The following is an 18,991-nucleotide window of genomic DNA, read 5'->3' as shown; positions in this document are numbered from 1 at the left end:
GCAGAGGTAAGCCCAGCTCAAGCACCCACTGTACGTACTGAGACAGCAGCTCTCCTTTGTATCTAACAAGTCCTGCGTATGTACATTCCTTGTGACAAATGAGAAAACAGTCACAAGTCATCTTCTGTGCTGCCTGAGGGAACTATGTCGATGAGGGATTCTGGTTGAGAACAACTGATACACATACACCTTAGAAACAACGTTGAATATGAAAAGCAAGCGGCAAATCTACGTAAGTATGTCATTTTAATGAAACTGAAAAACTGTTAAACAAAAGGTACTGCTTATAAATATACACAGAGTGTGGTGGAATTACTTTTGAAAAAGCAAGGCAACAACAAACAAATTCAGGGTAACAATTACTTCTGGGGTAGAGGAGGGAAACAGAGTCAACGATCTAGTTCTTAAGCTAGGAATAAGGCCTTTAGATATTATTTATTTCATAACTTATGTATTACATGTATTCTTTTGTGTATACCAAATATTACATGATAAAAGCATTTAAGATTTTTTTTTTTTGAGAGAGAGTGAGAAGTGGGGGAGGAAGAGAGGGAGAGGGAGAAAGGGAGAGGGAGAGAGAACCTTAAGCAGTCTCCACACACAGCACGGAGCCCAACATGGGGCTCGATCCCATGACCCTGAGGTCATGACCCGACCTGAAACCAAGAGTCAGACACTCAACCAACCGACCTATGCAGGCACGCCGATAAAAACATTCTAATATCATCGAAAAAACAGAATACAAATCCCACACGTGACTCGGCCGATCCTTCGGAATTCAGCAGAGGTACTCCTGCACTGACCCTGTTCTGGCATCGGCTACCATGCTTTGATTCTCTTCAGGCAACTACGATACACAGAATTGCCAGGACCTCACAAATTTCAAGTGCCTTCTATCTCTTCTGCAGTTAGGCCAGTTCTCAACCAGCCAGTAACTCTGCAGTGACTTTAAATGGATGACAAGAACTGTCACTATTAAAACTGATTTGGTCTCTTTCAGCTCATCCTTCAATCTGTGATCTTTCAACATCCTTGGCTGGCAACTGGTTTTTAGTCATTCCTCTTAGCTTTCTCATCCACCACTGAGCAATCACTAAGTCATGACCCAAGTTCACACACAGCAGAGGGACAAGAACAGAAACCTGCAACATGCCACGATAGACCTCTCCAGTGTCCGGAACAATTCCGGGAAGAGCTCTGCAAACCAGCGATGAATCCTATTAACTCTTTCACCTACCAGTCTATAAACTTCCTTGCTTACAAGGAGGTGATCTGTCCAATGTTTTATTGAGTTCTATATATAAACCACCACCACCAAGAATAGCAGTGCTTAATTTTAATGACTCACAAGGCAACTTTTGGCACAAATTATGTTAAGGTTTCTCACCCTAGGTTCACAAGAACCGAAACCACCCAGTTCCTACCACACTAACAAGAACGATGAGATCCTATCACAGGCCATAGGCAGACTATGGTCAGAGCTCTATCGATACTGAATATGGAAGTGTATACAGCACACTGCCTGATACTTAACTAGTGTTCTCTCAGGATTCATTTTCTTTCCTCAAAATGACATGATGAAATATCATCAGCTCTCACAACGAGACAGGGCTTCATGGCTAGCAGGAAAAGCAATGTGTGGCTATCATTACACAACACAATCACAACAGGGCGTCCCTGGCAGTCTGAGGAGAAAGGGCAAAACAGTGCCTAGAAACGTACGGTGATGTAAGAGGGCTCTAAAACATCAAGCATTTAGAACTCCTACTCTGTAATCACGTAAGTATGCAAACAAAGTTCAAGCTCAGGGACATCACCAAAAGCAAAGCGAAACAAGCAATAACAACAAAAAGTCCCTGCAAAATCTCTTCAGGGCCACAGTAACTAGACAACACCAATCAATGTAACTCCCTTCTATGAACTGAACTATAATAGATCAGACGCAACATCAGAGAATCATGATTTTCAAACATTTTACTCAAGGTCCTTCTGTAGATTCAAAGAGCGTCCACATTCTGGGACTTAAAAACCAGGAGTCTGGAAGGTATCTTTCAGCCAATATCCAAGACGGCACCTGCAGGCGGTGCACAGACAGACCATGTGATTCGCTCTGCTCCGCGTTTACGTCTTCTCATCGTTGTCCCCTGTGCTAACCAGGTATTTGCTTTAGGATAAAGACCATTCCCTCTCACAGTCCAGCTTCTCCTGCTGGGAATTCTCATCATGTGTATGCAGAATTGTGATTTGTAGCCATGGAAATAGATGTGATGGCACTAATCTGGCATCTTAACTTTTCCGAACAAATAGGTGAGAAGAGAGAAGGCTAAGAAAGAACACCCTGATGAAATCCAAATAGTCTCAGTCAGCCACGAAACATGGCAAGAATTATTACGAGCAAATGAAAGGCAGACTGGTGTTAGGACTGCTGGAGGTAGTTTTTCTTGTCAGAAATGGAAACTTGGCTGTTTGCTCCTTACAGAAGATATTTGTGATGCTTATTTAACCCCACTAAACAGATTCTAGGACTTAAAAATAAATACCAGTATCCTGTCTGAAATCTTAGCTGCCACAAGGTTGTGAAATTCAACAGTGTGAGTCATAAATAGTTACCACGAAACATTACATTTTTGCAATAAGGATTGATAGGATGCGGCACAGATTTTTAAAGGGGTGTAATGTCAGGACAGCATATGGTTATTTTCCAAATGGAAACAAATCTTTTCAACCAGATCCCTCAGGATTTCGGTTTCAAATTACCTGAGGATGCTTAAGCCAGTAAGACAATGAGCTGCTTACTTTAGCTTACTGCAAAGAGCTTCTTAAAAACTGGTGCTATTAAATATCATTTTTATTTCCATGTAAGCAATACATATATTTAATAAATCTTTTTTCAGTACCGACAGGGTGCCAAGCACTGTTCCAGGCTGAGAGAACACAGGGAACAAAGCAGAAAAAAATCCCACACATTGAGATTATATTCCGATGAGGGAACGCAGACAAGAAACAAAACGAATATGTAAACCACCTCATGTGAGATTATGATAAATGCTCTGGAGGAAAACAAAGCAGGGAAGAGGCGTGTGTGCATATGGGGTGTGGCCAGAAGGACTCTGGCTTTAACTCCATATGAACCGGGGAACCACTGCAGAGCTATGGGCAAGACAGCACCATAATCCGATTCATACTTTAATGGATCACTCTGGGTGCTGTGCAGATACTGAGGAGGGGCAAAGATACGGGGCGCCTCGCTGGCTCAGTCAGTGGAGCACGCAGCTCTTGATCTCAGGGTCGTGAGTTCGAGCCTTGTGTTGGGTGTAGAGGTTACTTAAAAATAAAATCTTAAAAGGAAAAAAAGGGGAAGGGCAAGGGTAGGAGCTCCGAGCCCAGGCAGGAGACGCTGCAATAATCCAAACAAGAGACGTCGGTGGCCGACCCCAGGTGGCAGCAGTGACGGTGGTGAGAAGGGAACAGACTGCAGATACACTGTGAATGTAGAACCATCAAGGTTTGCCAACACACAGGATATGGACTAAGCAGTAACTCCTTGTTTTGTATATATATCATTATTTTCTTAAAGTCACATATTACTTAAATAATGGCAGTCCTCTGCCTCACCCTTTCCAATCCCCCATTCCAGCACCCCAGAGATAATCATTTCAAATCTCTTAAGTGTTTGTTTCGGTATTTACTGCCATCTTTCTAAACACTATACTGACAGTGCTTGACTTTTTCTGTCTGGACGGTTAATCCTTAAACCACGCCCACTGGCCCCTCACAGACAGACAGACACACACACACACACACACACACACACACAATTTCTCTTTCCTATCTTCCCCAAATACAATTACTAGTGAATGCAATATTCAGGATTTACTGCAGATGTCTACCCAAATGTTGTTCAAAGCAGAGCCACAGAGTATACTATGACAGTGTGTCCTTTCATATCTTTCCCTATCTTTTTGCTTGTTTATGTAGGTATCACCATTTCACTCTTCCACAGTGAAACTACACTCAAAACGACTGAACACAACAGGTAATGCATCTGTTCCATTTTTCTCCTGGAGCCCTCTAGGTGTTCCAACCTAGAACAAATGAATTCCAGATCTCTTTGCACTGTGACCATCCTAGAGCATGCCGTCCCCTTCACCCGGGCAGTTCCTTCCAACCCCAATCCTGTGCTGGATCTGGTTTCCTGGGTCTTTTTTATCTCCCTCCCTCATCTTGGTGGAGCACATCCTCAAGTAGAGGCAATCCAACACAGTGGAGTGAGGATTACCCACGTTCAAATCCGAACTCCAACACTTACTAGCTGTGTGGCCTTGGGAACTAACTTCTCCATGGCCCCGTTTCCCCACTTGTAAAACAGAAATTATCCCATCAACCTCATATTATTGCTCTCAAGTGAAGTGAAGCACACAGTAGGTACTAAATAAATGTTAGTTATAATGATTCCAAGGAAGGGTATTTGAGAGGTCACATTTTTAAAACATTCTGAGACTCGTCTGAAAATTTCTTTAGCCTATCTTCACACTTAATTGCCAGTTTAGACAGGAATATGACTGAGTTGAAAATTATTTTCCTTCTGTTACCCAGGTATTGTTTCATGGTCTCGCAGCTTCCAGTACTGCTAATGAGAAGGGCAACAGCTTTTTAATTCCCGAATCTTTGTAAACCACCTGTTTCTTTTCTCCAGAAGCATTTAAAGTCTTTTCATTATCGTTAGCCTTCCAGGGTTTTACTGTGTTAGGCCTTGATGGGAGATCTTTCCTATTCATTTGCTATTACTCAGATTTCTCTGAATTTCTCTGTTCACTTTTTCCTGGAATCTGAATAGTGTGATCCTCTAGACTGATTCCCTCGTTCTCTTATCCTTCTCTTTTAACTTTTACATTTCTGCTGTAATGTTTGATTTCTAAGAGGTCATTCTGATTCTGACTTTTCTTTGTGGCATAATCTTACTTCATGGTTACAGCCTTACCTAAAGATATTAATTAAGCTTTTAATTGAAGGGTTTTTGTTTTTGTTTTTGTTTTTTCCTGTTCTTTATACTACAGCTCTATCTCTGAATTCCTTTTTTTCTATGTGTTTCTATGTGTTTTCTAATTTGGTCTCTTTCACACTGTAAACTTTCTCTAAAGGTCTGAAGGTCCTTGGTAAACATTTGTATTTATGAACAAGGCACTGGAGAGCTAAGGGAAAGTCCCTGAATGGGCAGGGCTGGTCAAGAACAGAACTTCATGTGGGTACAATACGGCAGCAATCTCATTTTGTCACTGGAGAAATACTAAATGTTAGTATTTTCTCTGTTCTCTTGAGTCAGTTCACAGAGAAGAATCCTCTAAATTCCTGAGCAGGCTTCCAGCATCACAGGAACCCAGGGAGAGGAGGAACTACATGTCTCATCTGTTAATACAGAGGCTTTCACTTCAGCATCCTGTTTTCACCATGGCAGGTCAACCTTCCTGAATAGTACAAATCCCTCACAAGGTTAACTTGTCTTCTGCTAGAGGAGAAGGGCAGTAGGGCCCACGTGGGTAAGGCAGAAGGAACCTCTGGATTACATATTCTAATTCTCAGCCACTATTCCTCGTTTTTAGCTCCATCCCATAGACTGGACTTTTAGAAGTGCCAAACAGCCCCACATCTTGACCTTTCCACATTCTACAGAGTTTGTATTAATGGCTCCTTAATAACTCCCCCCCCAAACAAATTCAACCAAACTGGTTTTTTTTAAATCAGTATGTTTCTAGGAAAATATCTACACAAATTAATGGACTGTACACTTATAAGTGATTAATATGGTAAATTTTATGTATATTTCACAATGTTTAAAAAATCTAATTAAAGCATTATAGAATATTATAGATAAAGTATAAAAATATCAAATATAGAGGCATCTGGGAGGCTCAGTCTGTTGTGGGTCCAACTCCAGCTCGGGTCAAGATCTCACAGTTTGTGAGTTCGAGCCCCATATCAGGCTTGCTGCTGTCAACACAGAGCCTGCTTCAGATTCTCTGTCCCCTCTCTCTCTGCCCCTCCCCCGCTCATTCATACTCTCTCTCAAAACGAAATAAAACATTAAATATATATATATATATATATATATATACACACACACACACACACACACACACACACACACACCCAATATAGGTACAGTGTGGAGTACCTGCATGTGATACAGGATATGAATCCTGCAAAATGAAAGTTTACACCCAGACAAATCAATGAACGATTATTATATCAATGTGCATCCACTAAAAAATTAGCAATTTTTTTATTGCAGAAAATAATAATTTTCTAAAACCAAACCAAACCACAATCACAATTCTTTAGCTGGATTTGCCTTTTCTTTTACAAACTCTCATTAGTTACTAGGACTTAATGTCGTTGCTTTTAAGTAATCTTTGTACGATGTGCAGAGAAGACACTTCATGAAATTATTTCTGTCCCTGTCACTATTCTACACTATAAGAACAAAGCCTTGAAAATGAAAGCACAGATCCATTTAGTGATACAGCACGAGAATGTCAAGAGTAAGGGATGAGTGCCATTTTCCACCTAGCTACTTAAAATTCTAGCAACGAACTGCCCAAGTTCTAATAAAGGAATGAATTTACATGAGAAAATTAAGTTAAAAACGAATCCTGACTTCGGACTGAAGGAATACTCATTTGACCTCAAGTGTGATGTTAAAAAAATGTGTACTTAATGATTAAAAGTTAATCTCTACAATTTCAAGTAACACCCACAGTTAAGCATGAAAAAACCAATCCTTCAAAAACTGTTTACTGGAATTCTTTTCACACAAGAACACCATTAAAATTGCATTCATCTAAATAACTCATGCTAGCCTTTTAAGTAACTCATCTGGATCTCACTACTTGGGATGATGAAAAGTCCCACTGCAAGTGCTAAAAGTATAAAAATTTCCAGTATCTGCAGAACTCAATGGAACTTTAGAGACAAGTGGTAACCTGGGACTGACTCACTGTGCCTTTAGAGTTTACAGTAAGAACAGAGCTGCTCTCTTTCTCACCTGTCTGGATGCTTCTTTTCTGGAAGAGAACGTATTTCCAGTTCACAGGCTCATTCATCATTTCACAGACAGTAACAACAAAGTACAATGACCAGTGATAATCCCATTCTGAAAACAGCATTTGCCCGCTTAGCTAAGTTAGGTGAAAATTTATACCAAAGGACCGCTTTGGGCAAAGATTTCCTTTATTTGATTACCAGGCTTTCAGGGGACGAGGCAATCTGACTTTTTTTCATGCATGTAGTTAAGAAACAGATGATGTAATACCCCAAGTTAAATATTTGTTATCAGTGAAGCTGCCAGTTGAAACGAAACACACACAGCTTAGATCAGCATTCCCCAAAATGTGTTTCTACTGAACACTGGCATTCCATGATATTAAAAGGTGATGTGTATGATTGATAAATGCTAGCCATATTTTTCTCTAAAAATGTAATACAGCAGAGAGTACTACATGGGTAAACAGTTTGTTATCATGAGATAACTTGCCTTTAAGAAACGGTTTAGCACAGCCAAGAACACCAGGAGGTAGCATGAAGCCACACGGCCCACAAGTGTGACGTATAATTTGCATAGGGACGCAAAGGGAATGTTTAGCAGCTAACCGTGATACTGTATATTCGACATACAGATCAAGTTGTGCCACTCAGTGCAGTAATGCAAGTTTCTGCTATACCATTTTCGGCAACACATGATTATAAATTTACAAATATTCCATGAACAAGTAAATCTGGTAAATCCTAGTGTAGGCGAAACATACCCAGAACCTGAAATACAGATTGAACTAATTGACAGAAAATGTTGACATGATGTCTTTACTAGGGAATTTACTAATCTGGATTACTGACAACAACTCACCAGAGAAGATTACAGGACATTTGCCTTTCATAACAGTGAAACCTCATGAAAAGTATTTGGAAGGAGTTATTATTCCTTCATCATCTAATCACCAAAGAAATCTGTGTTATAATACAGTACACAGATCAATTAATCTACATGTATTCGGGACACTATCATCAGGAAACAAAGAGCACGATCAAACTTGAACATGTGATGGCAGTAATTCCAACAATTTTGCAAAGGCGTGGGCAAGACTTGGGCCCAACAAGAGACAGCAGAGTGTCCCCGAACCAGCACTACCGGGAAGCTGTAGCCAGCCTGTGCTCTGAAGGGGCAAGAAGGACTGTAGCTACCGAAACCCAGAAGTAACTGTATGGGGATGGCCTCCTGAGAGAAGACATGGCCTTGGGGAGGGGATGCCATCAGCCCTCACTGACCCCACAGGGAGGAAGCCAGGGACATCAATACTTCTGACCTGTTCTTCTCCCACCTACAAAATGCCTTCGAGCCTCTCTCACTACCAACCCAACGGAAGCCAAAAAGCAAGGGAGACTGTCAATGTCACTGACAAAAGCCAGGTTTCCGGGCCACAGGCCAAGGCGAAGAAACATGGCAAGTGAGCCTGCAGAGAAGAGCCGCCTGATGACAATTTCAGCCTTTCTTCCTTCTCTTCTTCACGGACAAGCATGCCCAAGATATGAACCTTTTCAAGAGAGGTCTTTAAATGACTGAATTATAAGGTCTCTAAATAACCAAGAGCCTCCTATAATCTGTATACAAGAAGCTTTACTCAAATCTGGGCCAAAGGTTACATCTGCATTTGGCAGAACAAAGTTCTTAAAGTTACTACCACCAATTTGAATCTAACCTCAGATTTGAGACCAGCTAATAAACTATACAACTTTTCTTTGATCTGCACGGTGAAAACACCCTCCCTGTGGTGTGTGTAATTTTTGTGAGCAAGAGAACACTTCAAACAACTTTCGCAGTTTAAATTCTATAGAGGTTTGCAGAAAACCCAAAGATGAAATCCCAGTACTATAAAATAGCCTCCTGAATGGTTTTCAACCATACTTCCTAACACACATATTTCTCACCGGGATGTCTAAATACAAAAATAATTTTTCCATACATCCAAGATTCCATTACATGATGTCCAAAAACAGGCAAAGTTAACCGATACTAACACAAGTCCGAAAAATGGTCACTTCTGATGGGAAGAGAATTTGGGCTGGGAAAAGGCATGAACAAACTTTTGGGGTCCCACTAGAAACATTCTGTATCTCCACCTTGTTCTCCTATGTAGATAAAAAAAATTACATATATCAGGAATCACTGGACTGTACAATTAAGTTTGGTACACCTCACACATTTAGGTTTATCATAGCTCAGTTTAAAAAGAAACACTGACCCTATTAAATGACTTCCACAATTACCTACTCAGCAAATACCTTAACATAGAATAGTCTGGGCTAGGTAGTCACCAGAGGTCAGCAAACTACGGTCCGCAGGCCACCCGTTTCTTTCCCACTATAGCCTGCAGGGTTCAACAGTTCCAATGGAGACCTAGGAAATGCAAAGCCTAAAATATTTATTATCTTTTAAGATGAAGTTTGTCAACCCCTGACTTTAATATACTTAATGTATCCCTTTTTTAAGGATAGTCCATTAAAAAAAAAAAAAGATATTCTAAATCAACCCCACCTCAACACCAAAGTAACAAGGAGGGAGATTCAAAAGACAGCTTAGCAAACCACTCAGCTCATCACAATCAAGAATTTCATAAAACTCCGCCACTGGGGGTTGGGGGGACGGGCAGCATTCTTTGGCCTCGAGCTGTTTACCACCATAGGTTTATTTTAAGACATCAAAAATCAGCATTTTTGTTTGTCCAAACACAATGCTAACTTTTTAAATTTGGTGCCAATATTTTAAAAAATAGAAGCACACAATATCTTGGAAAAAAATAAGATCATTGGCACATATAAAAAATTAATTAAAAAGAGAGGAAGATGGAACACTGACCCATATTCCTACAAGGGAACCGTGAGTTGAAGGGACTCCAGCGGCACCGGGGGCGAGCATCGGCTGACACCTCACACTAGCTTGCACTGTCCCCTGTCGTGTCAGAGTCGAGACAAAATGAAACAATGCTTCTATCTGTGTCCGTATGAAAAGTAGGAGAACAAATGTCAGAGGGTCAGGTGTTTAACACTCAGCTCACTTACTACCTGTCATGGGCATAAGGGTTTGCAACCTTAGGTTTAAGCAGTGGCCTCAAGGGAAATGACAGAGAAGAATCAAAGACATCAAAGGGCCAACAAGGGCAAGAGCTGGGGTGCCTGGGTGGCTCAGTCGAGTGACCAACGTCAGCTCAGGTCACAATCTCATGGTCTGTGAATTCAAGCCCCGCATTGGGCTCACTGCTATCAGGGCAGAGCCCGCGTCGAATGCTCTGTCCCCCTCTCTCTTTGCCCCTCCCCCAGTTATTCTCTCTCTCAAAAATAAACATTTGGGGCACCTGGGTGGCTCAGTCCATTAAGCATCTGACTCCTGGTTTCAGCTCAGGTCATGACCTCAGGGTTCATGGACCCAAGCCCCACACTGGGCTCTGCACTGACAGTGTGGAGCCTGCTTGGGATTCTCTCTCTCTCTCTCTCTCTCTCTCTCTCTCTCCCGCGCTCTCTCTCTCTCTGCTCCTCCCCTGCTTGCTCGCTCTCTCTTAAAGTAAATAAACTTAAAAAAAATGAATAAACATTAGGGAAAAAAGAGCAAGAGTTAACTTGATGCTTGCAAACATCAAGTGGTAGGGATCTCCCTCACATCTTCCCAGTGGCCCTACTCCTGTCTCAGGGCAACTGTGCCTGTTAAAAAGCTTCTCTGTACTATTTTTTGCAACTTCTTGTGAGTCTATCTGTAATTATTTCAAAATAAAAGCTCAATAAAAAGAGAACTATTGTTTCCTTACACTCATTAGAAAGCTCCTCCTTCCTTCCTATACCTTACCCGGTCCTAAACTACAGGCCAAGTTTACTCCCCCTCCCACCAGAGAGCTCCTCTATTATCCACAGCTCTTGTGCTCAGATCCCCTCCAACGGTCTCCTTCAAGGAGTAAAAAAGGAACATTTTCACATCTCTTGTCCCATATGGTATTCATTCAGCAAATATTTACTGAGCACCCACGAGTGAGGTACTGTTCTAGATCGGGTATATAACAGAGAACTATGTTCTTGACTTCTGGAACCTACGCTACATTATGTCTAATGATGAAATACAAGCTCTCATTACACTTTGTAGCAGTCATATTATACTACTCGTTCAATTGCACGTACAGCCTACTAAATTCCCCAATCCCTTCTCGTATACATTGCTCAGATTGTATACTCAAGCAACTAGGTCATTGGATCCAGATTTTTTTATGGTCATCCTTTTTAAATACTATTTTTTTAGCCTCTGCTCTTTTCTTCGGTCTTTCAAGAACTTCTGGAACGCCAACATCTTCTCCACCTTAACGCACACCCTACTCTTTCTTGTTTCTTGCCGTCCATAAATCCAATAAGTAAACCTCTCGGTACAGTCAACCGAACCAGTCGTTGGAATGTTTAACAGGACGGTTTGAGGTGACTAAGACCCAGTGACATCTCGCCAGCATCCACCCAACAGACGCGGACCTATTCAGTGCTCCACGGCTTCCCACACTCAGCCAGCTAGGTAGGAATGCACCTGACTGTGTTACCATATTTACATCTGTCCACAACAATATTATTGGGTTTAAGTCAGACACCTTCCTGAAGTTCTCAGTATGCTTACCAATTTTCCCTAATCATCTTGGGGAAAAAAAGGAGTATTTTTTAAATGGGAATGGAACAATTAAAAACGAAGACCAAAGGAAGGCAAAAAGGTCCTTATATAGCTTCCAAAAATAAATCAGAAATCTTAAAAACTACTAGATGGATTTTAGGGAGAAAATCAGTTTGTGGGGAAGTAGAAATGACACCACTGCTGAGAAACAAAATACTGCCTTTGAGACAATTTATGTAGTTACACACACTATGGCTCTGGCTATGGTACAGTTGAACACAATTAACACATTTAACAACTGGAAATTTTTTTATTGTTAAAGCCAAATGACTTTTCCCCCCCAAATAAAAGCTTTCTGCCTTCAATACAGTCACTGGTTATTATTAAAAAATGGAAAGGTCTTTGAATTTCAACAAGTTATTTTTGGACTCTATAAATTCTACAATTCATATTAGGGAGTCAGTTGAACTCCTATTTGAAAATGCTAATATGTATGAATAAGGCATAAAGCATGACACACAAGTTAATCTTTAGCACTTGGAACTGAAATCACATAGCAAGATAATTCATGAATATGGTAATAATTGTTCCCTGGCACAAAATCTGAAAGCACGCTAAGCATTTTAAGTGGATTTTACATTTTAAGTGAACTTCCCCAGTATCATCTTCAAGCTTCAAAAGTAACATCCGGCATAAGTCATTATACAGACACAATCTGGGACTTTTGACAATTTGGCAAAAGCTGCGTAACAGTTGACTTTTTTCCCCACTAAGAAAAAAAGTTTTGCCCAACAATAATGCAAACAAGTTTATATGAGGCATATAGGACTGTACGAAAATAAACTATCAACATTTGAGACCTGTTTCTGTCTAAATGTTACTGACAAATAATTACATTGATTAAGCCCAAATTTTTACTATTCATTCCTTCTTTTTAACCCTGTAGATGTTAAATCTAGCTGGGAAGTGACAAAATGAGATTTACTGCTAAACAGTCTAAATTTGTCCTTCTTCACTAAACTCCCAAAACCAAATGAAGTAGCATTATTTCAGTGCTATGGTAATTAAAGTACAACCCCTCACCCTGCCTTGCGTTATGTATGAAACTTACAAGGGCTCCATTTTATGCAGTGAAGAGGTCTTAAATACAAGTACTCAGGAAAAGCGGACTTGTGTCCTATCGTGCTATGTCCAATTTGCTAGAATTCTTCTCCTGCTCTCAAAATTTACGATTTGAGAATCGGAGCATGTTAACCTCCAGAGCAATTTCATTCCCTCCCAACTGCTTACCTGAATATATTTCCGCTGTGTTTCATCGTTTAAAACATGTGCAACGTGCTTAGAAAAGATCTTTTCTCTACCAGTTCTGGCATGGATACCAACCATAGTGACCCCTATGGGCCAAGGGGCATTTCCAATGGCCATCTGAAGATAAGCATCATTAGCCTAAAAAGAAAGAGATCAGAAAAGCAAAAATACTGGGTTGGTCCATATTTTTAAAGTATTTCACAGCCCTTTATGACATAATCTTCATCCATGTCCTGAGCATGTTGAAAGTATTACCATTCCCATTATTCAAACAAAAGAAATTCAAATATGAGGTGACCGATTGCCCTTCCCAGGGCCACAAATGTCCTGGAAAAACAGAAACCAAAGCTAATCCTGTGAGTAAAAAGACAAACATGACTTTGCAACCTTTGTGCACTGGAAATTAATACATTTCAGATCTGGAATTACCAGGTAGGTTTTTTGATGCACTGACACCAACTCCAGTTTGAGTCACCTTTAGACCCAGTCTTCTCCACAGGTGGTCACAAAGAAGATGGAGGTTAAGTGGTTTTTCATAATCCAACCCGCAACTGTATCCACTCCCTGCACAGCAGCACAGACCTCTGAAAGCAGCGGGGGCTCCGTGAGCTGGGACTATCACACAGGGTCCACAGCAGATGTATAAACAGAGATTAAATACTAACCCTCGAGTCGAATAGTTTAAGGATGAGATCGTTTCACTTTGGCCCCTGAGAACCTCCCACCTGCCAAGAACCTTAAAATAAAAGCTACAAAACGTAAAGACAGAAACCAACGAAGACAAATGGCTCTTTTTCTAAACCAAGCCCAGCTACCTGTGAGGGGAAAAAAAGGAGAAAACCAAAAGAGAAATCAAGGAAATTCTACAAGACCCCGAGGGTTTCAGAGACGCTTACCAGTCAGGTCTCAAAGATATTCTAATTTTAAAAATCCAATGCCTATGTGTATGATATGTAGAGCTGATTTAAAAAAAAAAAAAAATTAGCCTACCAACAGACTAACTAGAAGTTCATTTTCTACCCTAAATTTGAATTTGCTCTACTCAGTAGTTTTAGAAAGCTTAATTTTTAAAAGCCCATTACATACTTCTATCACTGATTCTGAATTGTACAAATTTTAACACTGGGTATTAACTGATAGAATTTCCAGTATTTAGTTACCCCAAATTTCTAAAGAAAATTGTCCAAATAGGTTATTCAAGTTTCTTGGTTCTTCTGCACTGTACGCAAAATGAACTTTCACCTGATTCTCAAATATGCAAATGCAAAAAGTAACCAGAGGGAAGGCACGCTCACTAGTAGACAAGTGGTTTCTTCCCGCAGTGATGGTGACCTCATCTACCCATTCCAAGGCAACTGTCCTTAGTAAGCACATGCAACTAACAGAAACTATCCAAGAATAAAATTGATAGACATAAAACCCAAAAACATTTCCTTCGATAAAACCAGCTGGCTCTCCAACAGAAGGAGTACACAGGTGCCAGCCGGCCCTGTGTTTGGGAAGAGACAGTCAGAGCACGGGGGTAAGCCCGGTCGTCCCCACTTCTCTGGCAGAGCCCCACCTACTGCTCTGGAACAGCCGCTGGAACCGTCACGCTGAAACTCCCTACTCCCACACTCAGGAGGCACCGCCACGAGAAGCTTCCGCTTCAGACTCTGCTTATGGCCCAGATGCGGGGGCACTCATCCAATCCCCGCTACTGGTACAGCAGGCCGCTCTCTCTGTGCTCCCCTCTGCCAGCTGACGGCCTTCCACTTGCCTTTCTGAAGTCGGCTCCAGGAACTCCGGGCCACAAGAGCGCTTTCTCCCTGTCGCCACCTCCTAGAGCCCATTCAGGAGGAAAGACACCGGGACAAGGGGCAAAGTCGTCCCTAACAAGGGGTCTGCTATTGTTGCTGTTCTGAAATGGGAGAGATGAATTCTGGCGGCCTTACTTGGAACATTTTCTCATAGAAGTATAAAGGGTGGTTAAATTCCATTGTATCATTAGTACAATACTTTAGCTATATTACGGATTAAGTAGGCTTTTATAGCTGGCCTGGGAAACTAATCTACATAACATTGTTTCTATGGGAAAATTTGTTCCAAGCCATAATCTTGAACAATCTTTGAAATCCAATCCCATTCATGAAATGAACACTGCCTATATCCAGTTCATGCTCCGAAGAATCTTTACACCTACCTTAAAAATGACTAAAAAACCAGTGTAGTCAGAAAGTTTATTATCAATGTCTAAAAATAAAGCTGACAATACATTAGAGAATAAAAGATTTTGTCACTACTAATTCATTTCACGTTTACTCACATTTACTCTTAAAGCTCCTTTGTAAAATACTCCCACGCTAAATAAACATAATCCACACACACAACCTAGACAGGCTCATACCGTGCGTGATTTTGATGCACAGCATGGTAACGTACCTTTACGTATTCTCTCTGCAACATGAACTTAATAATATCTGTTATGGATTCTTTAATATCAGCAGGAAGATTCTGGAAAAGAAAAAACATCATCACTATTTTTGGAAGCTACTGTGTATAGTTCAAGATTGCATTTACTCTTTACAGATTGTTTTTTTAAAAATCAGTTAATAGAAGCATCTTCCAAGGAACCTTACCCTTTTCCGAAGCTTTCTGAAAAGGGGTCTGAGATAGGACTCAGTCTGTTTTTGAGTGGCACTGTTCAGTTTACCCTGCACACTGCGCTTCACGTAATCTTCTCTGGCATTCAGTTCTTTAGCCCAAACACCAAGGAGAAACTGTCGAAAGAATGGGCAAATTTAGACTACGATGCCACCCAGTGGTTCAAAAAGTTTAAATGTTCTCTAAAATACGGAACAACATATTACCATCTTTAGAGTATATTTCTTGACTAATTAAAATATCATCAATTACCGTTTAATTAATGAATTATTTCTGTTTATTGTGTCACGTATGTTTTGCAGTGCCTCTGGCAAGTCACAAACTTCCCTGTTCTCTGTGTGTGTGTGTGTGTATTATATATATTCCTAGTTCAACAATAATTTCTCTCAAAAAAAAAAAAAACTATCATATCTCACAGAAATATTTCGACAGAAATAAACTTTTACTCGTATTTCTATTACATAAAATTGAACCCACCGAGACTTATTTGCCATAATGGCATATGTGCTATGATACTTAATCAATCTTCCAAATATGTTGGTGCAGCACAGGCACATCCCAGAGATACCGCGGGTTTGGTTGCAGACCATCGCATTAATAAAGCAGATATCGCAAGAGCCCAAAGAATTTTTTTAGTTTTCTAGTGCATATAGAAGTTCTGTTCACACTATAATGTAGTCTCTTAAGCGTACAACAGCATTATGTCTAAAAAACAATGTATGTAGCTTCATTTAAACATACTTTATTGCTAAAACATGCTAACCATCATCTGTGCTTTCACATCCTAATCACTGATCACGATTCACCATCACAAATGTAATAATGAAAAAGTTTGAAAGATTGCAAGCATCACCAAAATGTGACACAGAGACACAAAGTAAACAAACGCTCCTGGGAAAAAATGAGGCCAGTACACTGGCTCGAAGCACAGCTGTCACAGACCCATCAATTTGTAAAATAAATCAACAAGCCAAAACGCATTATCTGCAAAGCCCAATAAAGCCAAGCACTATAACATGGGGTATGCCTCTGTTTGGACTTTCTACTTTTGCAGGAAAGAGGAGATTCAATTAGATATTCCCACTAAATCACCTGACTGAAGGAGAAGGAAGGAAAAAGAAAACAAATCAACTATGACTCATCCCCCCTCCCCTCTCCCAGCCCTGGAAAGTAGACCTAGTGCCCCTTGGGTTTAAATGCAAAGAGCACCCTTTCTAGAGGCAGATAACCAGGGAAGGTGGAGGAAGACCTACCACCCCAGGGGCATCACCTATGCTCATCCTCTGTCCGGAGAGGAGAGGTGGTCACTCCAAGAGGAAATTCCAGCTCACGACAGCTCCCAAGCCCTATCTAATTCCATGCCATCTCAACAGACTGAGAATCCTGATGACTAATACACTGTATTTAAACAGTAAACACAAGTAAAAGCACTTCTCGTGTTTAAATCTCTTGGCATGAACATAGTTTGTGAATAAGTGCTAAAATGAATCTGACATTCGCACACACTCTACCTACCCCAGGAAAGCAAGAAATCCCACGGCCAGAGACGGATGGAGCTAACCATAGCGGGAATACGCAGCTATCTGCAGAACTGAGAAAACGAGCAGTCTCTGAAAGGCTGCTGATGTGTTTGCTTTTTTTTCCACTGCCAAGGTCTTCCCACCTCCTTCCTCTCCTTACTGCCATCACCACTCTAAGAGCTTCTGGAACAAGCCCCTCACTGCACTCCCTCCTGGAGTGTTTTAAAAAATTTTAAACTCCCCGGACTTCTCGTTCGTTCCACCGCTGTGATTCTTTTCTGTGTGTTTACGATAAGTCAGTTTTAAAGTGCCACAGTGAAAGTACACGTACATCCCCTCAGACTAACCTCTCTACCCAAGTGCACGGCAGTGTTGGAAACCAGGTACATACAAAACACGTTTAACGAGGGATTCCCTCTCCAGTCCTTGACCCTTAAATATGGTCCAAAAATTAAAGAACAGTTCGTAACCAACCCACACGTCCTTCCTTCGTAGCCCAAAAACACGTACCTTAAGGAATTTGGTAATGATGTCCATGTCTTTATGATCATCCCCTTTTCCTAAAGACTCTCCCAATGCCTGCAGAAAACAGAATGCTTCCGGTCATTCGTAAAGAGCAACGACGGAATATGTTATCAACGTGAGTTGAACACGGATCTTTATTACAGAAACTACCTGCTGTTTAAAAAAAAAAAAAAACAACTAAGGAATTTCTAGATAAAAAACAAAACTTGCTTTCGGCTCAGATCATGATCTCATGGTTCGTGAGATCGAGCCCTGTGTCAGGCTCTGTGCCGCTTGGGATTCTCTCTCTCCGCCCCTCTGGTGCACACACACACACTCTCAAAATAAACTTAAAAAAACGAAAAAGAAAATACACCTTGCCATTTAAATTTAGAGAGAGTAGGTCATCTTTTATGAACGAAAAGACAAAAGATGGGGCTTTGAGGACTGACTACTAATGGAACGGAGATTTCTTTTTAGGAAAACAATGTTCTAGAATTAGATTGTGATGATGGTTCCATCAACCTGCGAATATACTAAAAATCAGTGAACCGAACATTTTAGATGGGTAAGCTGTATAATAAGTGATTATCATAATAAAGCTATTTCAGAAAAAAAACAAGCTCAGAACTGGTTACTCACACTAATTTTTTCCGTCAGATTTAGGGTGCATAGATAAGTGAGGGGGAGAAAGACAGGGCACAATTACCAGAACTATGATCTTACTCATGCAGAGTGCAGCCAAGAGTGAAAGGAAACAGAAAAATAACAGTTTGTGTTTTATTAAGCAGTTAAAGCTTTAAACTAAGCCATAATTTTAGCTTGAGCTAGATATTTAGATAGTACAACACTGCTTTTTAATTAAGACTACACGTATCACACCATATTCATCACAGTGGCAAAAAATGAGAAAGCAAGATACTGCCAAGTGCTGGCAGGGATGTGGGAACAAAGGGCACGCACACACTGCTGATGCGGGTATAGACCGGTACGGGCGTTCTAGGGAGCAGCCCGACAGTACTGGACAAGTGAAACATTTCTAACCCAGCAACCCTGCCTCTGAGTCCACAGGGGTATGTCCAAGACTGCTCCTCACAAAGCTGTCTGTGGTACTAGGGAGCTGGAGCAAGCCAGCTCTCAGGAGGAAGCAAAAAGTACAAGGCAGTGAATGCCACCGAGTACGAAATGCTACACAGCAGTTAATTCAAAGGTTTAGATATACGTGCAACATCAAGGGTGGATCTTAAAAACAGTTCTAAGTGGAAAAAGAAGAGTAAAAAAAAATTAGTTTCACAGTATAGTATCATTTATGAGTATTCAAAACACAAGCATA

General features: G+C 40.8%; 1 protein-coding gene across 13 annotated transcripts in view; it reads right to left on the bottom strand.

The window, feature by feature from the left end:
- PRPF18 (pre-mRNA processing factor 18) overlaps nt 1-18,991 on the bottom strand; it is a 76,979-nt gene that overhangs the window by 29,288 nt on the left and 28,700 nt on the right. For 12 of the 13 annotated variants that reach the window (XM_047066800.1, XM_047066792.1, XM_047066799.1 and 9 more), the window contains exons 6-9: nt 17,665-17,733; nt 15,610-15,750; nt 15,413-15,484; nt 12,974-13,129 (exon numbers count right to left, since the gene is read on the bottom strand). In XM_047066800.1, coding sequence (XP_046922756.1) covers nt 12,974-13,129; nt 15,413-15,484; nt 15,610-15,750; nt 17,665-17,733 — 438 coding nt within the window. Of the gene's footprint in view, nt 1-12,973; nt 13,130-14,750; nt 14,892-15,412; nt 15,485-15,609; nt 15,751-17,664; nt 17,734-18,991 lie in introns of all 13 variants that reach the window. The other variant, XM_047066804.1, reaches the window with a different exon arrangement.

This window comes from Lynx rufus, unplaced genomic scaffold, assembly GCF_022079265.1.
Source record: "Lynx rufus isolate CCGP_SWC_20201006 ecotype Redwood Valley unplaced genomic scaffold, mLynRuf1.p SCAF_7, whole genome shotgun sequence".
NCBI classification, from domain to species: domain Eukaryota; kingdom Metazoa; phylum Chordata; class Mammalia; order Carnivora; family Felidae; genus Lynx; species Lynx rufus.
This window is presented reverse-complemented; position numbering and strand designations above follow the sequence as displayed.